This window comes from Varroa destructor, unplaced genomic scaffold, assembly GCF_002443255.2.
Source record: "Varroa destructor unplaced genomic scaffold, Vdes_3.0 BEIS01000004.1, whole genome shotgun sequence".
In the NCBI taxonomy this organism is placed as follows: domain Eukaryota; kingdom Metazoa; phylum Arthropoda; class Arachnida; order Mesostigmata; family Varroidae; genus Varroa; species Varroa destructor.
In genome coordinates this window covers 44,460,418-44,487,813 of record NW_019211457.1, presented here as the reverse complement: position 1 = coordinate 44,487,813, position 27,396 = coordinate 44,460,418, and the positions used below count along the sequence as shown (strand labels likewise).

Here is a 27,396-nt window from a genome sequence, read left to right as displayed (position 1 = left end):
ACACATTCCTTAGCTAATATCTTCAAAAAGAAACTGTTCCAGCAATGATTTGAACAGCTTTCGGAGATCTTTGAACGGTGGTGATTAATCAGTAAAAGTGCCTCCATAATTAGCAATGCCATATATACAAATCGATCTGACGCGACCCCCAAACGCGCGGAGTACGAATAGACTCGGTCGTACAGTCGCCACAATACCTGATTAAAAACTTTGTTCTAAGTATAATGTCGTGTGTTAGTTAGCTTGAATCAGCGTTTATGTCTCAACCGACAAACAATGCAATACTATGAAACTCCACCGGCATTCAAATACTTGGCACCTTCTAAGTTTAGTATAGATCTTAGTTCGGGCAGAACGGAAGAAAGATTCTCCCGTAATGCGTTGCCCGATGTCAGAGAATCGACTGTTCTCTAAGTGCTACCTTGCTTCTCAAAGCTGCTTAGTTACAAAGTGATTATTTCCTACGCGCTCAGTTGTCTCTTGATGATCCCTATCGTAACCGTTTTCGAGCTATGCTCAGTTGTGAGATAACCTAGTTAACTAGCTGGCGTATTTCTATCCTATTCAGTTTTTTGCGGAAGACAGTCTGACTAAATAGGTGACAACAATTGATCTGAGTTCTCGATACCTTATGAACGGGAGCAAATTCGCTACGTGGCACCTTCACCGGCGATGTCAAGTCCTGCGACTGATGACTAGCCTGTAACGGTATCCCTCACGTTGTTCCTAGCTAATTGCCCGTTGATTATTATTGCTTGATTCAAAGCCCACAGGTGTGTGTATTCATTAAGCTGATGCATTCTGACCCCTTGCTATTATCCGCTTAGAATTCTCCTTCATTCTACGTTTCAGCCAAGGTATAGCGTTTTTTTTTTCCTAATCAGCGATGCTTGTGCTCTTTGGACGCGTAGAACTGGTTTAAATGGATCAAAACTCGAACGCAATGCCACCACTGGCCCCAAACTTGAACGTTTAAATGTTAGAAGCTGTCATACGAATTTTGCGACTGTAAACAATAACGACTCTCTGTTCCGACCAGCGTAGAATTCAATCGAACGGACACACAGGACTCTGCATATACGTGGTCATAGAACCGATAATCTCTGCCTCTTGGCCAAATCATGTTGGTCCAGTCATTATCAGAGTTACCATTGACTTGAACGCGCACGCTCAGGGAACGAGCGCCCATTCATGTCGAGCTTCGCTATCGTCGCGGCTATCAACCTTATTTCAGCATGTAGTTCATCCAGAGTTTATTATTATATTCAATGTTTACATTTGTTTTTTTTTTTTATAAATAATCTAGTATTTTAATAAATAATATAATAACAATAGTGTAGCAATCTAAGCTCTAACCATGTCGATATGGCTACTGTTGAGACAAAATGATATAGATTAACGATGGCCGACGTATTGGATATTTGCCCCTCTTGGCGTTATGATAATTGCCATACATTATCATAGCTAATTATTGCCTGTACAGCCATTATTATAGTCATTATAATGGAAATGATTTATTATCCGTTCATCTGTTCGTTTGCTTAGGATAGAACACAAGCGGTGCTTGATACGCGAATTTCTGTTGTTTCATGCAGTTATACTGTGGTCGCCGTCGGCGTCTGAGTAGCAGCGTTCAGACATTACTGTCATCCTGTTCGAGTATCGACTATCATCTATTAGATATATACATCATCTTCCCTAGAGAAGAATCCACTATTGTTTGAATAGTATTTAACAGATGCAAAACAAACTTCTGTATTGTTGCTAGATATACACATGTACTAGGTGGTTGAACATCTAGTCTTTCGTTTGATTCACACTTTGCAAGATGCGCTCAGCAAGTGACTTCGGCATCGTCATCGACAGCGTTACTATTATAACCATTGCTTACAATCATATGAAAACGGTAAAAAGGTTGCGCGGGGCGCTCGATTCTATTTCCTATCGAAGTGTCTTGTCACTAAGTTTCAACAGATCTGATAACGCGATTGACGTCAACATAACGATCCTATACTACATATCCTCGTGCTGCTTCTAGGTTTTTATGTCCATAGTCGTGCATATTTGTGCTATATGAATTGTACAAGATAGATAGTGTAATTACATCGATCCAATTAGACAATAGGTCTTTAAGAATAATGTTATATATTAGCCCGACATGAGACATACGGACAGACGGTTCAATAAAATAGGTAAATTAGCCAAGTCGTAACGTCATAACTATACTTACATAAAATTTAATAGTTCGAATAAGAAACGCGTAAGAATCGAACGCCTAAATGCAAGTAGAGAACCAACGGTTTACATATCATGGTTACAGAAACACTACATGTTACTAATCCACTGTTAACGTCAGAGAGTTATTGCTTTTAGCAAAAAAAAACTTCTAACACAATAGTTGCAATACGCTTCTTTCTCTACGAGAAATTAATATTTTCGTACGAAACTACTTTGCAATCGTACAGTTTGTCGAACAAAAAAACTGTGTGGTCGTCTTGTTAATTACGCACATTTAGAAGGACAGTGTACGGGTACTTGCAAACGATTGTCGTATAGAAGCGTCCTCTGGCGACGAAGAACTATCCCAAGAATAATTTCGAAAGGAACAAAAAAGCGGGTCCGTTACGAACAGAACGAAAATAACAGCTAAAATAATACGATCTATATTTTGTTAATGACATTCAACATGTTTTCTCGGCTTGTACAACCTAGTGAGTGGCTTAGTGGCAGCGCTGAGACGGATCTCCCAAGTCCTTGAACCACCAGCGGTTATCACGCTCGATTTATTGTTATCACATTGTCACCGGATGTTAAGATGCTCATAAACTAGTGGGATTCTAATGACAGAGATCATTAACATGAATAATGTTAAGGCTGTTAAAACCTAACTGTAGGCTATAAATGACGAAAGTGCGAGAAACCTAGAATAAGTCCATGTGCAGTAACCAGTTAGACCTAAAAACGTACACACTAAATCAGATGCCAATAAACGTCGTCAGAACATTGCGCCCAAACCACAAACTCTATTATTTAACGGCGCTAATTATATCACTGTAAATCATCATTTTATACGTTTTCGTTGTAATACAATGAGACAAAGTTCCGCCGAGAAAAACTTTTGTCTATTTTCACTGCTACTGATGGTAAAACTGCCACCACAACTTGCGATATTCATCCATTTGACGCACAACGTCCTTATTATTATTATTGTTATTATCAGTAACGGTCGATTTGTATAACAGCATTGCATTTTATGCTTGCGATTTTTATGTACGTGTACAAAAATCATCTCATTCGGTACCATTTTATTATATGACATAACAACACACATGATATACATAACGCAAGCACATTATAACGCGGAAACAACCCTGACATTGTCACATAGTGGTAATATTCTCTCTGTTGTCAGGTAAATTTTCTTAGTTCAAGTTCATCTTAAAGTTTAAATCAAAATTTATCAGATTCATTCACCCGTTTAAAGGCTCTATGCAACTCCATTATACGACCCCGTGCCCAGATTTACCCGCCTATAACAACGAGTGAATAAACGCCATTCACTCAAAGTCATTCGATCTTCCGTAATTGTTTCCACTCGTGTACTTGTCCTCATTAGCTTAGCTATAAGCATGTGTGCACGGATAAACTTTCAGAGCAAAGTATCCCTAAGGGCTCGTTTAGAACAGAATTACAGTGACCTTTATAACCTGCTGGTAAACGCTCCGCGCAGAAAAATTGTTTACATTTATTGAAATGTTTCCATTTACATTAACATCTCATAACGATTCTGCACGTTGTAGAACAGTCATAATTCGCTACAACGTTAGTAGTACTTTCTATCACTTCTAGGATAGATCGTTGCGTCAGCCGTTCCCATACCTACGCAACGTTTCGAGCGTGGAGCCCTTCGAAGCAGGACTATGGACGCTGTCAACTGTAGGCCTGCATCATGCATTGAAGTGAATTATAACGGCAATGACGGGCCATCGCTATACTTGGGACGATAGGTTTACTGTACCGACGAATCAACCGCGCATGAGCTAAGAATCTTACCTGATACCAAATACATACGCGTATGTGCAGTTAACAGAAAGGAGACTATGACGAGACTTCAGACATCTCAAGTACAACTTTTTTTCGTAACATATCGTACTTTTCCTATCTAACTTGTCATGGTTCATCATGGTGGCGACGTCTTTTCGTTTTCGCCTTATAAATTCAGTTTTATGCAAAAAGTTTTACGCAAGTACTTTCCGTTGTCGTTTCTTGTATCTCACTCAATGTTATACAGTACTCACAACCCAAACATCACTTCCTCAGATCACCTTTTAGGTTGAAGCTGTTTCTTTCTCCACGTTTCTCGAGAATAAAGATGGTTAGTTCGAATCCTGAGGGACATCACACCCGATCTCACTATGATTTTATAGACTAATCAACTCAGAAAATTATACTCACGCCTTGTTAATACTCAATTTTTCAACGATCAGGTCATTTATGACGACAGATTTTGCATGTTTGGGGTATGATGGCCATTTGGCGTACGCCGTGTTTTTCTTTGTCATGTTATTATATTTTCACCGGCGTTTACTAGCGTGTCCCTAGTTGTTTCGTTTCTATATCTTTGTAAATTTGTTTTCTAATATGTACTTGTTCTTGATTTGTTTGAACTTTGATTTTAAACAATTCATTCTTTTCTGCTCCGGCACGATCCGCTTCCCGACCCCACCGAAGGTCAATGTCTATCTAAATACTGGTAAATAGGACACGGTCCTCGCTCGCTCCATGTTTTGGTTTTCCGTTACCTTGCATCCAACATCAGTCGATAGCTTGGTCCAAATCCTTATTTCAACGTGACCTTGGCGGGGTTCGCATGAGCACTTGTCTTCGCAACAACAACAGCTACTTCTAGTAATGGATGTAGATTTAGAGAGATTCATCATTGTATGGTGTTAATTGTTGAGGCGGGAATTTGTGTACAGAAGGATATTGATTTAGTTTGGCTGACAAAAGTAGATGTCTTTCGGAAAATACAAGCGAATATTCGTTGCAGAAATAAGATGAAAAAGATAGATACAACCTGATTGAAGCAACCAATCGCTTCTACAAAACAGCAGCAGTATTCGCACTGGTGGGGACGGAGTTTATACATCTACCCAACCGACCAGCTGAGGCAGATCGTGCTTATATTGCGTGTAACGAGCGGTTTTAGACATATTCGATAGGAGGTAAAGGCTAAAACACAACTTTGAAAAAAATGGCTAAGTAAACATCGATATGTAGAATATAGGAAAAAAAAGCCGAGTGAAAATCGTCACAAGAAATTTTGTAGCTTTTAGATGTATAAGCATGCACTTCTGAGACATATAAACGTCTGGTCACTTGTGTCATGTTCCTATCACCTACAAATATGGGTGAAAAATGGGCCGGTAGACAAGCCTACTTAACCGATAAAGACAAATGCATTACTGTGCTCTATGTGTATTGCTAGCTGACTAAACCATCTATCCACAAATTGTATTTGTAAGAGTACCGCAAAAAATTGGTATAGCGAAAAGATTTAAAGCAGAAAGGATACAAAGGCATTGGCGGGAAGAGAGATACGTGGGGCTGAGGCTAGGCGAGGGGTCGGGGAGACAGACCAAAGGGAATGAGATTGGATATAGAAATGCTGTTGGGGAGCACTGCGTCTGTGCGAGGCTGAGGTTACACTCATCGGAGCTTGTCTTGTGTACAGTTCACGAGGGTACAAAAATAGTCTGGATCTCGAGGACTGTAGTGCGCCTCGTAGCTTGTGTCCCTCGTCAGATGATTAAATGGGGCCCGTTGTGAGATGTGCGTAATAGTGTGCGCCGCGTAGGCGCCTTGCCGACTCTTAATCGAGGCCGTCCACTCGGATGGCGGTAATGAGTCGAGGATAGCTCGGACGAGTGCAACCTTTAGTGGGAAGCGAAACCGATGCCCAAAAAAAGAAGGCGCCAAGGGCGCTGGCGCAGGAATTGGCAGCGCCGGTTGCGTCGATGGTCGCGTCTCTATCTGCGATTGGGCCTGCAACTGTTTGAGTGCTTCGCGAGCGTAGCCGCTCAGATAATGAATGGGCAGATGCAAGTTCGTTTTGCACAACATGACCATATCGAGGACGCCCTGCACCCGAAGAAGCTCGTTGACAGCTGTGCCGAGGTCGGGAAATGATCGTAGAGGTCCTGCTCCGCGGAAGAATGGCGCCAACTGCTCAGCACTGGCGAGCTCGAGACCGCTGAATATGTGCAAATAATCTCGCTGCAACTTTTGGAGACCCATCTCAGCAACAAGCGTTAACGGCGTGACGCCTTGTAACGTCGGTTCGGAACAGAGTTGTGCGGACATATCACGTAGCACTTGCGCCATCTGTGTGTGATTGTTCGGCGCTACGTACGGTTTGATTTGGCCACTCGACACCTGTATCGAAAACAGTTATATTAAGTCTCGAATAAAAAAAAAACTATGACTTATGGTGACAGCAAGTTCTTTAAAAAATGTCTAATTGGACAGACGCTTTAATATATGCTCCATGTCGTGCAAAATTACAGCAATATGACATCGGAATTATAACAATTACTATCGATCATAGATGGAGGAAAGCATATCTTTAGGACAATTGATCTCATGTTGGCTAAGATGGGTTTATTTGTTAAATGTTAAATATTAAATTATCCAAAAACCACAAGTGCGTTTCTATGTGAAACATTAGTTGATTAAGATGAAAGAGTTAAGATGAAAAAAGCAATGGCGCAGCAATCTCTTAGTTTTTAGTAATTTAATAGAGATATGTCTGCCAGGCTTCAGTCCGCTATATTCTTTTTAAATACCCTTTTAACTAATCGCTTGACAACATATCATACTATTAAGTTAATACACTTCTGGTGCTCACTGGTGATCCACTAGTAGCTGGGAAAACCTAGTTCTAGGTGATAACTAAATAAAGAGATTTCCTATAGCAATATATTATAAAAGCGAGGCCAGCCTACTTGACTGAAGACGTACGACAGAGCGTCCTTGAGCTCTTGATAGTTGGCGCACCCATAGATGATTGTCCACAGTTCATCAGTGAAATCAACCGGCTGCCTTTTTGAGGCAACGACAGTTTCAAGACAGATATTAAAATCGGCCATGTCCCAAGCAGCGTCAAGTGCTGATTGTTTAACATTATTTGTTGGACGAATAACGCCTACCCGCGCACTCTGTTCGTCAAAAAAAATAAACATAATTCTGTTAAATCGAATGGTTAACGGCCATTAGGCGACTATGCTAGCAAGATCTCAAACTAGACAATATAGTGAAATATAATTAGCATCAACATCTAATAAATTACTTTAGGCTGTTACAAATTAATCCAGCGTATTTTGAAAATGCTAATTTGGCTAAGGTTATGTTGGAAGATGTTAGGGGTGTTTTGCTTTATTTTTTTACAAACTTCTCCCAGCGCCCTGGCAGCTTCTGTACAGCCATATACCGACCACTTGCGTTTCTGAATTTCGTTACCGAAGTAAATCAACAGCGCGACATGCTTGCCGATCAGCTGCCCTTTATAGTTTTGGACAATCCCGTAATTAGATCGAGAGAAGAAGTGCATCCAAGACGTAATTGAGGCGTGGAGATGAGGTCAGGCGTTGTCATCAACCAGACTTAGTGTTTTCGATCCAACGATCAATGGGTCTCTTGAGAAATCAAGATAGACTAAATTCATTGTTTCATTTGTGGCAAATATCTCAGTACACATATGATATTCTTTTCTGGCAGATGCCATTGATGTCTATTGCAGGTTCTACTATCACCGTACTTCTGAACCTACTCGACGCTGCCACCGAATTTCTTTCCAGGTCGACGCCATTCCCTCGTCTGGGAGTAGAGATTAAACCATGCCTTGTCTGCGGCGACCGTACGTTTAGTATTGAGGTTACAACTCGATAGCATGTTACATGTGAAAGGCGAATTTTGTCCAACGAAGTCCTTTTATTCTAAAATATGTTTTCGCAAAGACCCTTGATGCGGCAAAACATTATTGTCTTTCGTATACCGACATCGAATTTTTTCAACACGTCAGTTTCCCAAGATTCGCTTACTGTGCTCTCGTTTAAGATCGCCTTACCGAACGTTTTTACCAGTCTTCAATGAAGTTCCACAGCGCTGTGGTCTTCGAGAAACAAAAACTTAACCACTAAGTGCTGATTTTTGAGATTAGAAGGTGTTTTTTTCTTCGGAACTCATATTTTCTGGAGCTAACTTGACCGATTTTTACTCACATGTTTCTAGAAAGCTAGAGTATTTAGCCACACAAATTTTGCCTGTTAGCATTTTTACAACGTTATTCAATTTAGAGTTCGCCGGACTCCCTTGTAGCAGTCTAATATATATTTATGTAGAAGTTTGGCTCTTCTACAGCGATATAAGAATACAGCACAATGGAAGTATCTTCTTAATATATACCTTTATGGGCGCTTTGATGAGAGCTTAAAGTTGTAGTAGAATTGTTTTTGAGCGTAAAACTTACCTTGCAAAGATTTTTAATTTTCTCCATAAAGGGGGGGAAAGAAAAGTCTTTCTGCCACGCCATTTCGCCTGAACTTAGGCAACTGACGAGATTCTGCATATGCTGTAGTTCCTTGAAAATGGACCGACATGGCGACTTCTCGTTGCCTGGCGAAATCTGTACCGTCAAATGGCACACAGCATCGATCACAGGGGCTTGCAATAAATGGGTTGCCCGACCGTTCCAGCAACAGTCAATCTGCAAAAGCAAGCCATGAGAAATCACTAAGTAATACCTCTATTAACGAATTATAAATAAGGCTATTTTAGAGTAAATATTGTTGAATTTTTATACAAATTTAAATTGTACAAAAAAAGTTTTGAAAAAATCTAAAAATAATATTGTGTTTCATTACATACACCTGTATTGCCTAGTAGTGTTGCATTAGATGATAAGACTCCACGACCTCTAACGTTTAAATTACCTGCATGATGTCATTGGCGCTCGAAGCAAATCGGGGCTCGGAAAGCGAATAGATGTTAAGGACGTCGTAGCGAGAGGAGAGCTGAGTAGTCGTGTGGCAGTGGTGCTGGGACAGACCCCAGAAATGCTTTCGTAAAATGCACCCATATGTCGGCAAATCCTGTTGTGATCAATATAATCATTCGATTAGATAGAACCTAATTAAACATCATAGGTAAACATGTGAACTTAACACATAGACTTTGTACAAAACAACTTTGAACAAAAGTTGTAACTTAGAAAGTTACAATCTTTTCGAAACCTAAACCCATCACGCTTTATAAATGCATAACTAGCACATGTATTTTGCATTGTTTACGGTTTTATGGTAAATCAAAATAAAGCGAGCAATATATTAGATGAACATTAGGAACTCGTGACGAAAAGTATGTTCACTTTTGACTCAACGGGTCCGCGGCATGTGACGACCACTCTAGATGCGACTCCCTCGGCTCGATGTTGGCCAAGAAAGGCTGTATACTGTGGGTCGGCACCATCGCACGGAATCCACACCGGCGGAACCTGACAAGCAGACAATCGCATTTGATACAATTACCGTAACTGCAATACGTATAATGTAAGAACTTGGCACTGCATACGAAAGACGTGGTATTAGTCACCTGTTAAAATCAGAAGGAGAGCTTGTGAATCAAGCGCACCTATTCCTTGTCTTTATTAGTCAACCCCATTCTAGTCATCTTTTGGGATTGCTATATGAAAAACTCATTTATGACTTAGTACGTCATGGGTGTTTAAGACCTTAACTTTACTGGACGCGAATGGACAACACGACTCGCAAAAAATAGAATGCCGAACGAGATGAAAAGCGTTAAGATAAACGCCTGCATCATAAGTAGTTGCCAAAAAAAGAAGACTTAAATTGTATACGAGTTGTACTAGTCACATCTAAGTAGTATAAGGAAAGTTTGGCAGAATGCCCCGGCCAAAGTGTCATGCGAAAGATTTAACTTTGAAGAAGTTGAAAAGCAACGCAAACTTTTGCACTGACGATTGCCTTTTTGTCGCAGACACTGATTATTTTCAGTGAAATTTTTTCATTGACAGGCGCTAATGTTCACAAATGTTACATTATTAATATTGGTCACAATGAATCACTCGGACAACTAACCCCGTGAGGGTTATCTAGGCCGTCGACTACTCCTTTGATGAGATTTTTATTTTCTTTTTTTTATTTTGATGGAATATATTTTGAAATCTTAAATTAAGCACATCTTGTTCACGTACAGCAATACCGGACGTAAGAGATGCACAATTTATTTATTATAGCATATATATATAGAACTGAAATTAATTTGTCTCTTATGAAATGTTGAAGATACAGATACCATAGTTCATAGCGCTACAGGTTTTGGTACTAATGTGTTAGATCATTTGTAGTCGCATATCTTTTTTTTCCCTACATTAAACGGCCTGTAATATACCCAAATCTAGCTTAACATTTCGCTGTTTCGAAAAGAGAAACCTGTCTGAACAAGACCTACTTTAAAAAAGAGAATAATATACCTATAATTCAGCTATTTATATAAAATGCGCTAAATAACTGAAGTAAATCTTTCGATTTATGTAGCAAAATAAACTAACACGACTTCGACGTAAGTAGCTCTGAAATTTCATGGCTCTGACTGAACATAAATTTACCTGTCTGGGTGGTCCATCGGGTGTGGAAGCGACAGAGTTGGCCAGCACGCTGCTCAACGAATTGAGGACCGAAGTGGCTTCATCTGCGGGAAGGGGTCGCAGCGGTGAGGCGTAGAACGTACCACCGCTTACGCCCGAGGACGATACTGCGGGTACTCCAGCAACTGCACCTGCTACTCTACTATAGAGGACCATCTGTTCCGAGTTGCCACCACCTGAAACCCCGTTAGCGACCGCACTTCTATCGGGGAGATATGAGGACGGCGGCACGCTCGGAGTGCATGGGGAATTTATCTGTAATACGAAAAAGACGGCGGTAAAGTACACGCACACAAGGGTCACGAAACATTGTAATGACATGGTCAATGTTAACTAAAATGAATAGCGCGATACGTCAACGGCACACGTAAGAGAAACTATCTAGAAAAGACATATCAAATGTAGCGAATACGGGACTTCAACGTGATATGATCTATACTAAGTGCCAGTGCTGCAATGAGAGAAAATAAGTTCAGCTAAGAACGTATAGGGGGTTAAAACCAAGGCAGTAGTGATATAGAGTGGACTAGAATGTAAACTTCTAAACTTTGGTGATCTGTTTATCGTAGCGGGCATGCACTTATCTGTTATTTTTTGTAATTGATGAAAATCAATTCCTTTCAGAATGAAACAACAAACTCTTCATAGCGGAAACTGATGCGTTGTTTTCGCACTTCGGACAACAATCCAACTATTTTCAGGTTAAGTTAAGCTATCCAATCCCTTTGCGTCGGGTGAAGCGTCAACGAGATTGAGCAATTTCTTTTTTGTTCCAGAATCTATAGTTTCGATGCGGTTTTTGAAAAACCCAAGGAAAATTTTTGTGAAACAAACCGGAAGAGCGTTTATATTAAAAGGGCTCAAAAACTAATCAACATTGTTAAAAAGAATTTTTTACGTACCCGAATTTTCGGTACTGATATTAACGGCTGTCTTGGGAAAGGAAATAGCCAAATGAGTTGTTCAGATATATAGGAACAGGTAATCCTTCTGAGATTCTTTGCTCCTTTCTGGGTTTTGGTGAACCTTCTGAGCTTTTCGAGCTCTCGTCTTTTTTGGACCTTTGCTATTAGCTGAAAATTCGATTCTGTTGAAATTTCTTGTATCTAGCATATTTGAGAAACCCTTTAAGAAGTTTACACCTACTAATATTGCTCGAGGCTCATATATATTAAGTTCATCCGTAAGAAATGCGACAAACACCACATTTTTCCTAGATGACACTCTTCTGTAACAGTGCGGTATTTCGTATTATTTTGTGTATTCGAGAGTCACTTGTCTCCTTCCAAAATCATAGGCCGTTCACTCCGGCTTTTCGCAAACAAATTATAGATAGCCATGTAAAATAAAGAAAAAAAAAACGAGTGGTTTAAAAGTGTAAATTTTATCCTTCAACTAGCGCAGCAAAAACAGCTTGCCGCATCAACCTTTATTCAATGAAAGTTTTACTACTAGAAGTATCGAGAGCCGTCCGTTCAAAAGATACCGGGAAAGAAATTTTGAATTGGAAAATGGATTTCGTAGAAGAAGAATCAGATTTAGACCTCTGTAAAAATAACTAACAAGGAGTTGAGGGTTAAGGTGAAGCTGGCCTATTTCAAAGTACACTGACGTTGGCATTCAGTTTGGTGTAATAATGATGCAAAAACATCATCTCTATTTGGATGGATACAACTGGACCGGCGGAACGTCGTGCCAACACAAATGTTAGGCTACAAAGGGTTATGATGTCCGTTTGGTGGTTTAATCCAAACGTTTTACGAGCTCCTTTAGCTATTCAGCTTTATGAATCCTAGTTTGTAGATTACGGGTAAGTGTGCTGTTAACAACTGGTGAAGATATCGAAAAAACTCTACATTATGCAGCCAACACTAGAAACTCATTTTTTTCGACACCGCTCAATCTCACACCGCAAGAGTAACGGTGGCAAAAGTGCAGAGGTTTCTGGTGGAGACTCCCTGTCATTCATCATAGTCGCCAGATCATAGTGTTGCTCTTACAGGTGTAAATTTGTAGTTCATTAACGTCCACCCACTACTGTGACCATATACATATTTTGTACAGGATCCATTTTCTATCACAAGTTACGATCCGATAAAAGAGTAGATCACTGCTATGACATGACAGCAAAACGTGTCGACCTTTTCGTTGTTAATTCTCGTTCGAATCGTCCGCACCCATTTGTGAAGTTATTCTTTTGCAGGGGGTGGTCCACGAGACTAAGTCGTAAACTGAAAATGTGTTTCTCGCAATTTTTTGAACCAACAGCTCACGGTGTTTCTAGTAGTAAAAGCCTTACACAATTCAAAATTTAGGCGGCGAGCTGCCTCCGCCGCTGTAATTCCACGATAAAATTCATATTTCTGAACCGCTCAATTTTCTTTGATTTTCTATGACTCACTACGACTCGTCCACTAAAAGCCAGTGATGATATTTCGAGTAACTGGTTTTAGATTTGTAAGAGTACGAATATGTCTTAAATAAAAGGTATCACGAAATGTCGCCCAGTTATAAAATGGTTTCATCCTGAAATATCGGATCAGTGTTTTTCATATTTCACACGTAACGACGCTTTAAGATATGAGAATTTTCAGAAAGTAATGTTCGCCTAATTTTTCAATGCATTGTTTGAAAGCACCTGGTCACCTCTTTCTTACTTCTGTTCAAGTTCCCTCATATAATAAGGAACGTTTCAGTCCGAGTTGGTCCCAACAATAGATATTTCGAGTTAAATACTGCTTTTCCGACCCTTTTTTTATTTCGCCCTAATTATTAATCAAAGATCTCGATCCTGACACATAATGTTCCTGTCAGCCGCCCAAGATCCATTACAACCTTGGATGGCCACAGCTCATCAATTAACGGCAAAGATGCAATGAGAACCCTCGACTATTGTCAGGTAGCAAAAACCTATGAAATTTTATCAAAAATTAGAAGTCTTTGCGTTGATCTGAAGCAGAAAGACGGATGAATATTTTCGGAAGAAACTAGATCTCCATAATAAATAACTATGAACTGTACTTGACTAAGCTGGGACATTAGTAGGCACTGAGAAATGCTTGAGAAAACAAAATGAACAATAAGACCATGCATATGGCCTAACAGCATAAAATAGTTGAAACTATTCAGCAAAAAAAAGATTCATAGATAAAGGACCTTTCTACCCAGGATAATTCGGGACCTTACATGGCAAACGTCATTGAATCCATCTTGTCTGGGCCTAAGTGACAAGTTCCTTTGAAGTCACAATATTTTAGGATCTTGCATTGTCGTGGCAAACTTTTTTTTGAAATTTAAGTCAGGTCAGGCTTTTTTTTTACTGGATGGACCGCCGGATATAACTTTCTGACTAGAATACCAACAATTCTATTTTATTATTCTTGTACTGTAATGTTTTAGTATTACTAGCTTCGTAACTGAAATAAATTTATTATATATTTTACTTTATGTCAAAGTTGAAAAACTCAATACATTATATGGCCATTTGTTTTGTAAGCTTTTGCCCCTAGCTACCTTTACTATCTAGCAATTTCGAGACTTTCGATGTAGTTTTGCGATAAAATTTTTTTAAATATTTAAAACGTCCGCTAGGGTAATTCGTTGACGAAGAAGTATTTGTTCGGGCAAACATTTTATACACATAGAAAAAGATACCATGACAAAATTCCAGAGTCCCCTCTCTCGGTAGATGAAAGCTCAGACGCGCGTAAAAAAATAATACCATCTAGCCAGATTATGGCCTGCCCTCTTAAAGCATACGCAGGTGGCGATCCTTGTGTGACGCAGCCTGCCAGATAGTTGTCCCAACATCCTCACACTACGCTTCAGTGGCCATAGAACCTAGTGACCACATGCTGTCTAGTAGTTAGTATTTAGGGTCCTATGAGCCCAAAGTAGAGAAGGAGAACCGTCAAAACTGCACGACGCTGTTAATGAACCTTATACAGCATCATTATAGACAGTTATACAGTGTAATAGGAAGGGTTCTGAATAGGTGGAAGGAGGAATAAAGCCTGCAAAGGCTCTTTGGGTAAGCCTATAAGAGGAACAACCGAATGATTAGCGAATTTCAACAAAAAGAACTTGGATATCTATAGTAGGTAGTTCAGTCAGTTTTGATAGTGCAGTATACTATAGGTATACTGCACTATCAAAACACATGAACACGTGAACATATAACCAATTACGTACTCTAACGTAGACACGCTGACAGTTTTCGATATCGATAACTGCGATGTTTTGTGTGAGTGGCCAATGTGCGATAGGTTCGATGAACGAATCGCCAGTCGAATTACAAGCTGGTTGAGATTTATGCTTTCAGCCCCATAAAAAACCGGCTCAGTTGATTATATATATATACTACCGACGCTTATTCAAAATAAAATTGGACCACTAAAACTACAGCATTTCTTTGCTTAATGTACATAGAAGAAAAAATATAATGATATCTTCACAGTTGCGTTATTTGTTACGGTGAAGATAAGGCTGCGGTGAACAGAAGACCATAACTCGGGCCAGTAAGTGGCAGAACCGAGCAAAGACAAATAATTAAGCGAATCAGATTGCAAAATAGCTTTATTGACTTTATAGAATACATTTTGTGGGAAGGACATGCTTTTCCTTTGTAAAAGTAAAACAGGAAAAAAATGTTGCTGCCTTTGCAGTTTATGCATAGTCTATTACTTTCTCTATAAGGAGCCACGAGCTGACTCGTAAGAAATGGTTCCTTGATCGCCGTATGGTTATCGTTGTAGGTCCGTCTTCGAATATCACATAAGGAGCTCTCCTTCATATAATCGCCGCTTGACACGCTAACACAATAAGTACAAAACCATATCTCATGACATGTATGTACCTTGGCCAAGGATTGATAGAAGATTAGGCCTGCGTCGTTTTTTGAGTTCGAGTAAACACGCCAAATATCAATATCTACAAAGTAAAGATCCAAGGTAAATAATTTCCGAAATTACTGGAATTGCTCCATGCCGCGTGTGTATGCTGTATAGGAGCAACGGCTTAGAGGAGCCTTGCTCAAATAGTTCCAAAAAATTATTACTAAAACGCCCCCCTATAGTGTTTCAGAGTAAATATAAAAACCATGCACGATCTTTTCTATTTGCTATGGGGATAGTGACTAACTTGCATAAATAGTGCCCATGTTCTTTGCTGTTTTTTCTCAGAATCCTATTAGTTGACGCACCCGTCATCAATTGGCCACGAAACACATATATGAGCCTTCAATAAAGTCTAAGCCTTTCAATATACAATATATAGAGAAGTACATATTATACATTGTAATCACTTACTCTACGGTGAGTGCACTGCTTCAGCTCAGAACGTGCGGCTTCCATTAGCATGTGCACGTAGATCATCTGATTTGGCAACAGTTATTATATTAATGTTCTCGTATTGTGTGGAATTAGTACGCAATACTACCACCGTCGGTCGTATCCATCTCGTCTGGCCTACACAGAGCTGCTTAGGTCATCTTTGTCTAAATATAATACCATCATTCCGTGAACACAAGCAATGGTCAGCCACCAGCCCACTGGCGCACCTACCTGAGAATCATATGGGGGAGATTCGAGGAGACTCATGGAATGCGTGTTGAGCCCGCCAGGGGTCCATTCGAAAGGACAGCCTGTCAGATCGGCGAGACATCCACCAGTCTCCTCAAGCGAGTCGTCATCGTCGATGTACAGCGTCGATGAGCCCGAGCTTTTAGATCGCATCATGTTTCCACCCCCGCCTCCGCAGCGCTGCGAACTTCGTTTCAAAGGCTGGATCATTATGACGCTTCGATCAGGCAGGTCGAGTCGCTGGAGTAAAGGACAAACCAAGGGACGACGTTCCATCTCAAATTTGGCCATGTATGTCACCGGTGAGCCGTCCCAAGACCCGCTCAAAAGATGCTTTACCGCATCGCTGTTAATGAGATCACTTAAAGCCGACATTTTTTCTTGCTGTTTGCTTTCTGTTCGTTCGTTATTCTCGAAAATGACAAAACAATACTTTCTGTTGTTGCCGATGGTTTCGACAACAATTTTCATGTGCTCTTGTCGAAATGTCTCAGTTTTCGTATATACCTTCGTGGTCGAAGTCGTTTATCCTGTCTTGTTCTTTGTGGAGAAAGAATACATTTTTCTATCCCATTCGATGAGCTATCAAATCTTCTATGTATCGCAACGCTTGCTAATTTCGTCGCAGTTATGGTGTGCAACAGGGTTCTGATAACCTTTTTCTCTGAACAGCACTCCTAGACGCTCACGCCGAGCGATCTACACGATGAAACACTGATGAGCAAAGCGACGTGCAGCAAGATGATGAAAAAACACCGCATTCCAGGTGGCTATAGGGCAACGGAAATATCCTGCACTTCCATTGCGGTAGACCTCACGGATAGGAATATATCTTGATGCTCTCAACGACAGTAACAACGATGACCAACAACATGGATTTTAACCTGTGAAGGATACATCGTTTCAAGTCAAAAAAGTCCCCTTTTCTTTTTTTTTCCCTCCCAGTTTCCCTGAAGTTCCTTTTGTGCCCGCTCCAACTGGTGCTACTATTTCATAAAACGATTGTCACTCTTCGCTAGGCCTGGGCCTCACCTCCTGCTACACACCCAAACAACAGCTATCACCACCACTTTGACAGCGAATTCGTCCCTGCTCTACATTCTATTATTCATGCGAGATGCCCACCGTTGACAGGTAAGCAAGAAAAAAATGACTGATAAATACCTTCCACCTGTGAACAGCCGCACCAAACAAACGCAAAGACGTATTCACATTCCACACTCACCAAAACATACAAAATGCCAGAAACGAAGCCCGCTCACATCCCAGCTTTGCGAATTTTCTCGTTCATTCAATTGGAGATGCACCGATAGCAGCTCATCGGTTAAGATTCCATGAAAATACTGCTGACCGTCGTTGCGGCACTCCGTACTGCTACTGCTGCTGCTGCAGAAACACACAGTTTCTCTGTATACATGCACGAGTGCGGCAAGGAAATAAAGAGTCTCTAGGTACGGACAATACAAAGGAAAGAGGAAAGCGCCAACAGCATCAGACAAGAGATGATAAAAAGATTTAATAACAATCAGAAGAAGAAGGAAGCGAGAAGGCGAGCTCTTCAAAGCTTGAACCTGTTCCGAGATAGTCTATACGAGCAGATATTTTTCACTCAGCACTTTAGTTGCTCAATAGACGCACATGCGCAGCACCAAACCATCACCAGTAAAAGTAAGCTACCAGACACCGACCACGTAAATAAAATCCAGTGACTTTCTCATTGAAAAGCCATTTACTCTCTCTGCTACTGCTTCTCGCTATGGCCGTATCGGACCTGATTTTCTTGCCTGTTATTTCGCTAACATTTTGCTATGTCTGTCGTCGTTGCCGCTGCTGTTGTTGTTGTCGTTGCCCGCTCTCTAATTGCTGCCCTCGCTGTCGGCTAACCGAAACGACGGCAGCATCGCGTGTCACGACTGATTCTGCCGGTTTTGCTGCTGCCGCTGCTGCTGTTGCTGCTGCTGCTGCTGGTGTAGCTGTTGGTACGATGGCCGCGGCGACATTTTTTCGCCTCGCAAACAAGAAATAGATTGGCGCGCTGGTAGCCCTGTCACGTTCGGGTCACACTCGGTTTTGATGGTCGTCGGGGTTTGTGATACCGCCTAAAATGTAGCCTGTGCCACCGCGAATAGGACAGCCGTCGCGACTCAGCAACAAATGCATACAACACTACGAAAGAAATGTTTTTACAACACCCGTTCTGTTACATTTGCGAACGACGGCTAGCGACGACCCGATGACCACGAGTATGAATAGAGTCTACACCATCATCAGCACCACCAGCGCGCTGAGTGGCTAGCGAGATCTCTACATTTCTACATTCTACCCATCCAAGATTCGACTTTAGTGGGCCAGCTGGATCAGCGGTCTGGTCCGATCCGGACCGACGGGCCGACCCGATCGCCGAAATCTTGTGGCGTTGGTGACAGAGAACGGCACTGGCTGCCCACTGCTCGCCAACCAATCCAGACTAGCATAAGAGGTGAGAGCCGCGCCACTACTACCGCCGCCGCTTCGGCTGTCGAGAGCAAAGCGCGCTATAAGGTTCGCCCTCAGCAATGACTAACAGTGAGAGAGAGGGAAAGCTTGGCGTTAGAGACGAGTCTTCGAAGCATGGAATAATCCGTTAAGCCGTTGCGTGCACCACTTATGTCGTTCGGCTATGTCCCCCTGAAGGTTGATCATTGCATGAGCTTCTGTTCGGCTTTCCTTTTATCCTGTAGCAATGGCCGCTATCCAAGCCTCTCAGCTAAGCGCCATTACCCAAACTCGATGTCTGACAACCACGTCCGTCGAAGCTGAGTTACTAATGATCTGGCTTGATTCGGCACAGTACACTGCAACCGCCGCAGCGAAGGTGGCCGACACGGTACGGTCGCGTGCTGACCGTCCTGACAACACAGAGAACGCGAGCAACAGCAAAGGCCACACCGCAAACCAACCAAATGACTTACTGAACAAACAAAATCCGAGCTGAAGCCCGGTCTTCTCTCCCAATGGGTTGGTTAGACGGCAGTTGCTACTGACGATGGCCACCACGGGGTAACGAGACAGCTTGGTTGGTATAGGCAAGCTCTAAGCTATACTACGAGTGAGTGGGAGCTTACCCTTCCACTGGGCCACGGGCCACCGCGCCAACGGAACCCCCCATGTGCGGCGGAGCGAAAGAGCGAAGGGTCACAAAGGATTTAGGATATGGCTAACATAGAGTAAGACATTCTGCATTTGGTGATGGATGTTCTACTTCACCCAAAAAAAAAAGCAAATAATGACAAATCCAGGCAGATGAAACATGAAAAGAAACGTTACTGTACAAAGCACAAAAACCTTACATTGTACTGACAATCACCCCATCACAAAAATACACTTCCAACGATAAGGTTGCGCCAAATATAAAGAACACCAGGATCGCCGATTAACACATTTTTGCTCACAAGTACCGCTACAAATATTTGGCGCTCTGATGAATAGGACAACGAGCCGCGCCGAAGCAGACGAAAGTCCGCGAATCTTTAAAACGTAATGTGGTTACACTTAACCACCAAGAGAAATATATAAAAATAAATAATCGATGGCTACAAGCTGAGCACAGTTTGTTGATAAGCGCAAAACGAATAGATTTGAAAATTCTAAAAATGTTATTAAGTGTCGTATGATATACTCAAAATGTACCTCAAATGTGCCATGCTCGAGTCGTAAAAAAATATTGAATTTAATTTAATGAGCTTTATTATAATAACTAAGTGATACAGTCATGTCCCAAAAATACTAAAAATGAATACAAAATTAGCGCTTTAATTAAAGTATTGGCGAAAGGGCTGTTAGTCTGCCTTTTTTTCTAACATAATTTTCCTGATATAGACGTAACCGATTTAAACACCGAGCAAACGTAGGTATTTAGAAATATTTTTACTAGGGCGTTTCTTGAGAAATATTATTGATGTAAGTTAAATATTATTTTTTAAAGTTTTGTCGCAGGATTTTTCTAGCAGGAAAAACCACAAAATTTTGATCTGGATTTTTTATATTTTCTTAATTAAATAAGAATTAAACTAACGAAGCGTTTCGACGAGGAGAGTATGGCTCCACTGCCGCATCTAACAATGGCTTAGAAATTCAGGCATAGTTTTACTGATAATAGTGCGGTGCTATTTAACGGAGCGATTCATTTTTCTATAGTACATATATATTTTGTAATAATAGTCCTGCAATAATTGAAAAACGTTGCATATTATGGGTTAGCTACACGGTAGTGGAAATAAGCGGTCTACCGTTTCTTTTTTTCATTAACAATCAAGCGAGGAAAAGCAAACGAAAAATGTGTTATTGGACGACGTTGCAGCTAGGTTCAGCGCATTGTAAGATAAATTCAGTTGCATGCGATATGTAATGTAATAGTATTCAATGGTCATATGGTCTACGCAGCACTTTTCCGTATCTAGTATTCGTGGATCTCTGCTTGGTAATCACTGCGGCCCCTTGAAACCTCTAATGGGATCTAAGCCAACATATATAACAAGCATATTCCAAGCTGCACAAAGCGCTGGAAGGGTAAACGACAAAACCGAGGCTCTAATTAGCAAATATGCAGAAAAGCGTTTGTTCAATAACTTAAAAGATAGAATAAGTAAAAAAAAAAGCTAAAGGATAAGAAAAACAGCATAACCTATTAATCGCAAAACCATATCAGCAATATTTGCTCCACATCTGCCACCTAAGTTTGTCAAATGATCTCCAAGCGACCAAGTTTATATTGAGACATTTTGAAATATACGAAGTAACTATTGTTCAGGATTCATCTGTGAAGTGTTTAAATTTTAAGCGTCCAATCCTAGCGACAGGTAAATCCTTGGTAAGGAAATCGCTTCGGGCAAACGTCATTATTACAAGCATTCATATTCGATATCTTACACGATGGTGTACTCATGCGTTTAAACAATTTATGACATATTAGTACAGAGCAAACATTCCTCTCAATTTCAATTAAATGCGTTTTCGTAAGTTATTGTTGGGTCTTCATATGCTGTCTGTTATTTCTCTTGTACATTATTTGTTTATTTTTCCAAAACAAGACAGTAATTCCATGTAGATAACATATACGAGACTAAAAGCTATCGTTTCCTTTTACAAAAACAGTGCGCCATCTGACAGAAACACAAAATTCGATTGAGGGGCTTTTTTAGGCGAAACATAGAAAACAAAGTCACATGGGTAATATCAGAACTTTTTTAAGCGGGTTACCGAGTAAAGAATGAAATATTTATGCTTCCTGCATATACATCCGAAAAATACCGGATATAGATATGTATAGAAATGCAAAAAAGATCGTAACCAATATGGAAAAAAAATATCTTTTATGAGGGATCCTATCGTTTCACGTATAATGTTAGTGGGAAGGTTAATTAATAAAATGCGCTGGCTTTCAATCGAATCCGGTCCCGATCGCGAGCCATTGATTCATCGTGTACAGTCTACAAAGCTCGTTGTTCCCCTCGCCTGCGGTAGGGTAAGGGAAGCCGTGGCTAGCAGGAGAGCGCATCATAGAAAAGGTCTTATACTTTTGGGTGAACCATATGTGCAGCATGGCCGATCCTTAAATCCGTGATCGGCGGGACACTCAGATGCGTCAGTGATTTGCACTTCATCGAACGTGAACTTGGATAATCTTTTGATCTTGATGTACCCTTTAGTAAATATTGGATCCGTGCTTTACTTTTCTTTTAATGAAACGAGGCAGCTCTAACATAATATTATTAGCTTCGTTCTATTTTCGTACTATGTAGATATTTACCAATCGCGCTACATGTGAGATAACAGTGGGCTGACTAGAAAGTGAATCTAACGGAACTTTCATTAGGAGAACGTTGTGTTTGGCCCACAAAGCTAGGCTGATTTCTATTTAAAAGAACGCGTGAAGCCGAGAATCAACCAAGCTACATCAGATCAACATGAAATCCGTGTATTTGGTGCTAATTTTGATGATTATGGGCACCAGTAGAGGATATGAACATAGTCGACAACGCTGGAAGAGGCATCTCGCCTCGGAGGCTGGGAGGATGCCTCACAACACCACGCACAACTTCAATATTGAACTTCTAAAGGAACCGCGAAAGGTGAGGTTCCTGTTATACATTGACAGCACAAGCCGTTCTTTATTAGGTTGACTTGGTTGTCATCACGTGTATACATGTATAAAGGTATATTAGGCACAAGTCGGCGTTTTTCCCCGCAAGAAGTTGATTTTAAAACATGGGAAGTTAGCATATTAGTAAACTAATCAACTAGCAGTTGTGCCAAGCCAACGCAGTGATTAATTTATCATATATTGTACTACTGAAGGTTTAGGTCCGCGAACCTAGCCCAAAACGAGCTCCTAAAGTACATGCATTAGGCTAATCTTTTTACGGATTCCTAGATTTTTGTCCTGGAAAAAGTTCTGTGGAAAACGAGGCCGACTAAACAAACGCGTTTAGCCCCTCTAATTTCCCTCCATAGAGCGTGTTAATTTATTTTCTCGTAAACAAAAGCCGTCAATCTCTCTATAATTTGGCCCCTTGACACTATTGTCCACAGACATAGAGGCGGATAGGTGCGTCGTTCTCGCTTAAATATCATCCAATGTATATTTTTGTGAAAATTGCATGAACAAGCGCGTCTTAATAGAACAAGCTGCAGAAGCCAAAATCCGAGCATAGTGATCTAGTATTACATTAAAGTAAATATGTTCAAATTTAAGAACACATATATATGTACATATATATCGTTTTACTATTTACAATAGCTTTTTCTTTGTCTCATTATTTCTTTAAGTTTAACAAGACTTGGCGATGTCCTTTGAGCTGCCGGAATTTAACATAGCCTACTTTAAAAAAGTAAGAATTGTAGGAGAAAGAGAAGAAGGTCCTTTAAAGTAGAAAAGAATTCGTTTTCGATTGTGAGTCGCATCAGTCCGAAGCACTCTTATAAATCAAGGAACCATCTAAAAAACGCTAGAATTAAAAACGTTAGAAAAAAAAACACAAAAATTGGCTATTGGATGTGTCGCAAATTTGCGCCTGTCAAAAGATTGTGGATTAGCCTGCCCATTCAGTCTGTTGCTGTGGGATGATTTTTAGGCTTATTTCACGACTACAACATACAACCTTGTCATCGTATTGTTTTCGTTAAATGCACCGCAGTCTGATTTATAGAGTTTCGTTCTTAGATGTATGATCTACCCGAAGGTCTGTGGGCAGATGGAGGTCTAATCATACGTCCTTCGCGCTTAGTCTTGTTTATGCAGGTCTCTAATTGTTTCTGATGCACTAAACGCAGCCGCGTGTTCAAGGAGTAGCCGTCTTGGCCTAATCCTTGGAGTTATTTGCGACGGTACGGTCGTTTGTCCCTATTCCATCACCTCCAGAACTTCTAACAAATACCCAATCAGAGGGTCCGCGGGAACGGTTAAGCCGACCTACTCCGATCTTAAGGATAATTATGCAGGCTTCTAATCAACTGTAAGATTTTCTACTAAAAATCAACGCTTTATACTATCGCTACTGTAAAAAATGAAAGCTAAAGAAGCATATAGTTTAATGGATAATTTTTCAAAACTGAGTGATAGGGCTGCAACTATCCAGGACCACTTTAAAGATGAATGATAAAAAACTGCCTTGGCGATTACGTCAATCGCTAAACTCTGTCCATTAGATATGGTTTTAGTTCGAACTCTCATAGCATTATACATTGCGCTTATATTAGTTATTTAAAATCTCATATAAAGTTATAGAAGATTCTTAAACAGCTGAAATTGGCTAGTGCCTTATAATTGATTTCGGCAGTTATAGAAGTTATATGTTCTATTTTACCCATTTAGGCTATACTTGATTTGATGCTCATAATTATTTTGGATAATTTTCGTCTTGCTACAGCCAAACGAAGGTATCTAAAAGCCAACAATTTATCTTACACATATCCTTTTGTTTCACTGAAAGAGGTTATCGGTAAATTGGCACCCAATATTGGCTGCGGACCGCTATGTCTTTTCTCGCGCTAGCTTTTTCGCCAAACCCAGCTTCGAACAAGCGTTGCCCGTCTTTTGTTCTCCTTACTAAATTAACTCTCAATAACTGTCTTCGTTCGCCTTCCGTTATACTCTCACGCTTTCCATCCGCACTTTCACACGGACTTCAGTATAATGGTGGAGCTCTCGTGGCCGCCACTACTATCACGAAATGTAATTACAATGGACAGTTGCAAATGCACGGTGTTGTTCGTCTACTACAGTAATCGATCTCTCGTTTGCGTTTGCAATATAAATAACAAAATGCGAATCCAACGTTGTCGTGTGGATCGAGCTGTAGTTTGAGGCTACAACGACGCTTGAGACCATTTGCCGGTGAGCGAACGACCGCCAGCAGCCGTATCTGTGATTTATTGGCGCTCGTCTGCAAACCACCCACTTACTCGGTGTCCCCTTTGATGGAGGCAGTACAGTGTCTATTTCGACAATAGATCAGGACGAAGCGATGAACGATGGGAAAACGCGAGCAAAAATTGCTTGTTCGTGTTTGTGTGTATGCGTGTATGTATGTATGTATGTGTATGTGTAAGGATACATATTCCATATGAACGCGTGTGTGCGCCTATTGTTTGAGTTTATAGAGCAAAAAGATTTAAACCGTTAAGTATATTCAGTTTTCAAACGGCTGACGATACACCTAAAAAGACCGTCGTATCATCTCCCATTGACATTGATCTAAATTTGATATTAGCAACATTTTGAAATGGATATTGATACGCATGAGCACATATTTATGCAGATCTATAGATACAAGCTTACTATTCGTACTACCGATCTCTGTACTTTTTTTCCACGCCTGGCTGATTCTACTTGACACGTATTACATGTTTATGAAGCATTGACACACTGCAGCTATACCTATTTAAAATCAGTTCAGGCTCTACTCTATCTAAGTCCTTCCATTAAATATCGCTAAATTAGGCGTTAATTGTACGCGAGAATAATTTGGCTGATAGCTGCGCCAGCGCGTTATCGAAATGCATATATGATTATATCTAACGGATAGTGCACTGATCGACTAAGGCGCCTCCTAGGAAGTTTATTTACTTAACTAACATCTCCGAAGTGGGCAGAACCAGTGAAGGGCCCCATAAAGCCCCATAAGAAACAACGGCACATTCGCGGCCAGCGTAAACATCGCTTTTCAAGACAGTGGCTTCCATCCGTGCTTTTCAACTGTGCGCGATGAACAGGCGACAAGAGCGCCACCACGTCACATATGCATCCGCCATCTGGTCAGCGCGGGCAATGAGAATGGAGCTGTCCCTCGTTGACGCACCAGACGAAGGCACGGGGCGAGTGAGACAAAGCCAATAACAGGATCTGACCGCTAAGCAGACAGCTGATATCTCAACGAAATTCAAAAGCCAACAATCACAGAATATATTTGTTTCTGAGTTTTCGGCTTTTTAAATGGCCTAGATTTAGATACATGAATCAATTAGCGGAGACGTTTAGTAGATAAACGGTGGTCGTCGTCAGCGTAAGGGATACAGTAAAATACTTCACAGAACAATATACAGATAGCTTTTAGCTAATATAAAGAGAAAAGCTATAAAGACATTACTGTGTAATGTTTCCATTGTGCCTAGTCAGACAAAATCATTCTGTAATAGCTTGTGTGGCCTATTCATGCCAATACATCTCTTTTATGTGTTATAGTCTACTATGTATAAGATAAAGTAATAAAGTAAACATAAAAACAAGAAGCTATCGGTAAAATTAGTCAGACAGTAATATGCATTTTTTACATTTAGGGTTAAATAGTTATCCATTTTCGGTAACCCATAGTAGTTTTCGGAAAGCGTCTAAGTTTTCCACAATAATCATTGCTTATATGGTGGCCGTTAAACAGCTTTGCGGGTTCCCAGGTAATGGTGCAGCCTTCAAAGTTATTTGCATTGAGGAAGCAGACGATTTAGAGACGTGTAGAGCACAACACCATCATTGAAAGTTCCCTGAAGGCAAGGAAGAAGTACGTCAAGTTTCTAACGGTACAGAAAAGTCATGCTGAATCCACTCCACTACTCTTCTTCGAGGCTACCGATTTAATTTACCCATATAATTGGCTGAAGACAAGACTGAAAAGCACTTTATCGAAAGTTCGCAGTCTTATATCCCATAGGAGACATATCTGGTTGATATAAACCGAGATATATGTGTGTGTTTCTCAGAGTGAGCTTTTTTTAAAAAAGAAATGACCACGTTGGTATACATAATATCAAATGAAACATAACATTATAAAAAAAATACAGTAACAAGGGCACGAATACGAAAGGGGCTAGCATTTAACCAACACTGGGTTGCTTTGGCGCCTTTCAGCCGAATTCGTTTCATTTACAATTCGACCTACCCATTTTGAATACTCCACCGCCACGTGCACACAGTTTCCCGAACCTATCCACAAGAACAATTGTAGAAACTCCCCGAAACTATAAAAATCAAGCCCGAACGTCCGCTAAACTCCAGCGTCCTCGTTCGCCGAAAGCAACAGCTTTTAGCATAAACGGTAAGTTGCTATTAATGAAACACTTGACAAAATTAAGTTTACTAGATGGTGTTAATTTTAAAATTTGCCATGAATTGCGCGCGCTTTATTCGAATTTTTTAGCTAATATAAAATCGATATAATTATCAGCACTGAAATATTTCAGCAGATTATGGTTTTCTGTTGGTTAATTTATATCCGTATTCTATAGTATAATTTTGTATCCGTATATTTAGATAGTTGTTAGAGTGCTTGTCACATACAATCAACTGATACGAAGAGGCGCAATAACATGATTAGAGTTTATAATTGTAGATGCACAGTAGTAGAAATGACAACCTTCATCATCTATTCAAACCCTTAAAAACGCCATTTTTTGTTCTAATACACAACAGTTATAAAGTTTTACCAGCTTGTTGTCGACTTACCTAATTGCCCTTCTGTAATTTTTTTAACCTCTTATAACATATTGAATCATCGATAATGAGATTATACTGGTATTTGCGCCTAGAAGAAAAATAAAACTATTTCAAATATATATATA

The 27,396-nt window shown here is 40.4% G+C and overlaps 2 protein-coding genes across 11 annotated transcripts in view; one reads left to right on the top strand and one right to left on the bottom strand.

The window, feature by feature from the left end:
• Positions 1 to 1,236: 1,236 nt before the first annotated feature.
• Zwilch (zwilch kinetochore protein) overlaps positions 1,237 to 27,396 on the bottom strand; it is a 35,930-nt gene continuing 9,770 nt past the window's right edge. For 2 of the 8 annotated variants that reach the window (XM_086987467.1, XM_086987468.1), the window contains exons 3-8: positions 10,688 to 10,981; positions 9,425 to 9,550; positions 8,991 to 9,149; positions 8,528 to 8,764; positions 7,005 to 7,217; positions 1,237 to 6,435 (exon numbers count right to left, since the gene is read on the bottom strand). In XM_086987467.1, the coding sequence (XP_086843593.1) occupies positions 5,710 to 6,435; positions 7,005 to 7,217; positions 8,528 to 8,764; positions 8,991 to 9,149; positions 9,425 to 9,550; positions 10,688 to 10,981 (1,755 nt within the window). In that variant the 3' untranslated portion in view covers positions 1,237 to 5,709. Of the gene's footprint in view, positions 6,436 to 7,004; positions 7,218 to 8,527; positions 8,765 to 8,990; positions 9,150 to 9,424; positions 9,551 to 10,687; positions 10,982 to 16,287; positions 17,190 to 17,530; positions 19,580 to 19,634; positions 19,768 to 27,396 lie in introns of those variants that run through there. The other 6 variants (XM_086987463.1, XM_086987466.1, XM_022805177.2 and 3 more) reach the window with 6 other exon arrangements.
• Positions 21,851 to 27,396, top strand: part of LOC111249269 (uncharacterized) — an 8,353-nt gene continuing 2,807 nt past the window's right edge. The window contains exons 1-2 of one of the 3 annotated variants that reach the window (XM_086987480.1): positions 21,851 to 22,415; positions 26,687 to 26,873. In XM_086987480.1, coding sequence (XP_086843606.1) covers positions 22,251 to 22,415; positions 26,687 to 26,873 — 352 coding nt within the window. In that variant the 5' untranslated portion in view covers positions 21,851 to 22,250. The remainder of the gene's footprint in view (positions 22,416 to 26,686; positions 26,874 to 27,396) is intronic. The other 2 variants (XM_022802898.2, XM_086987481.1) reach the window with 2 other exon arrangements.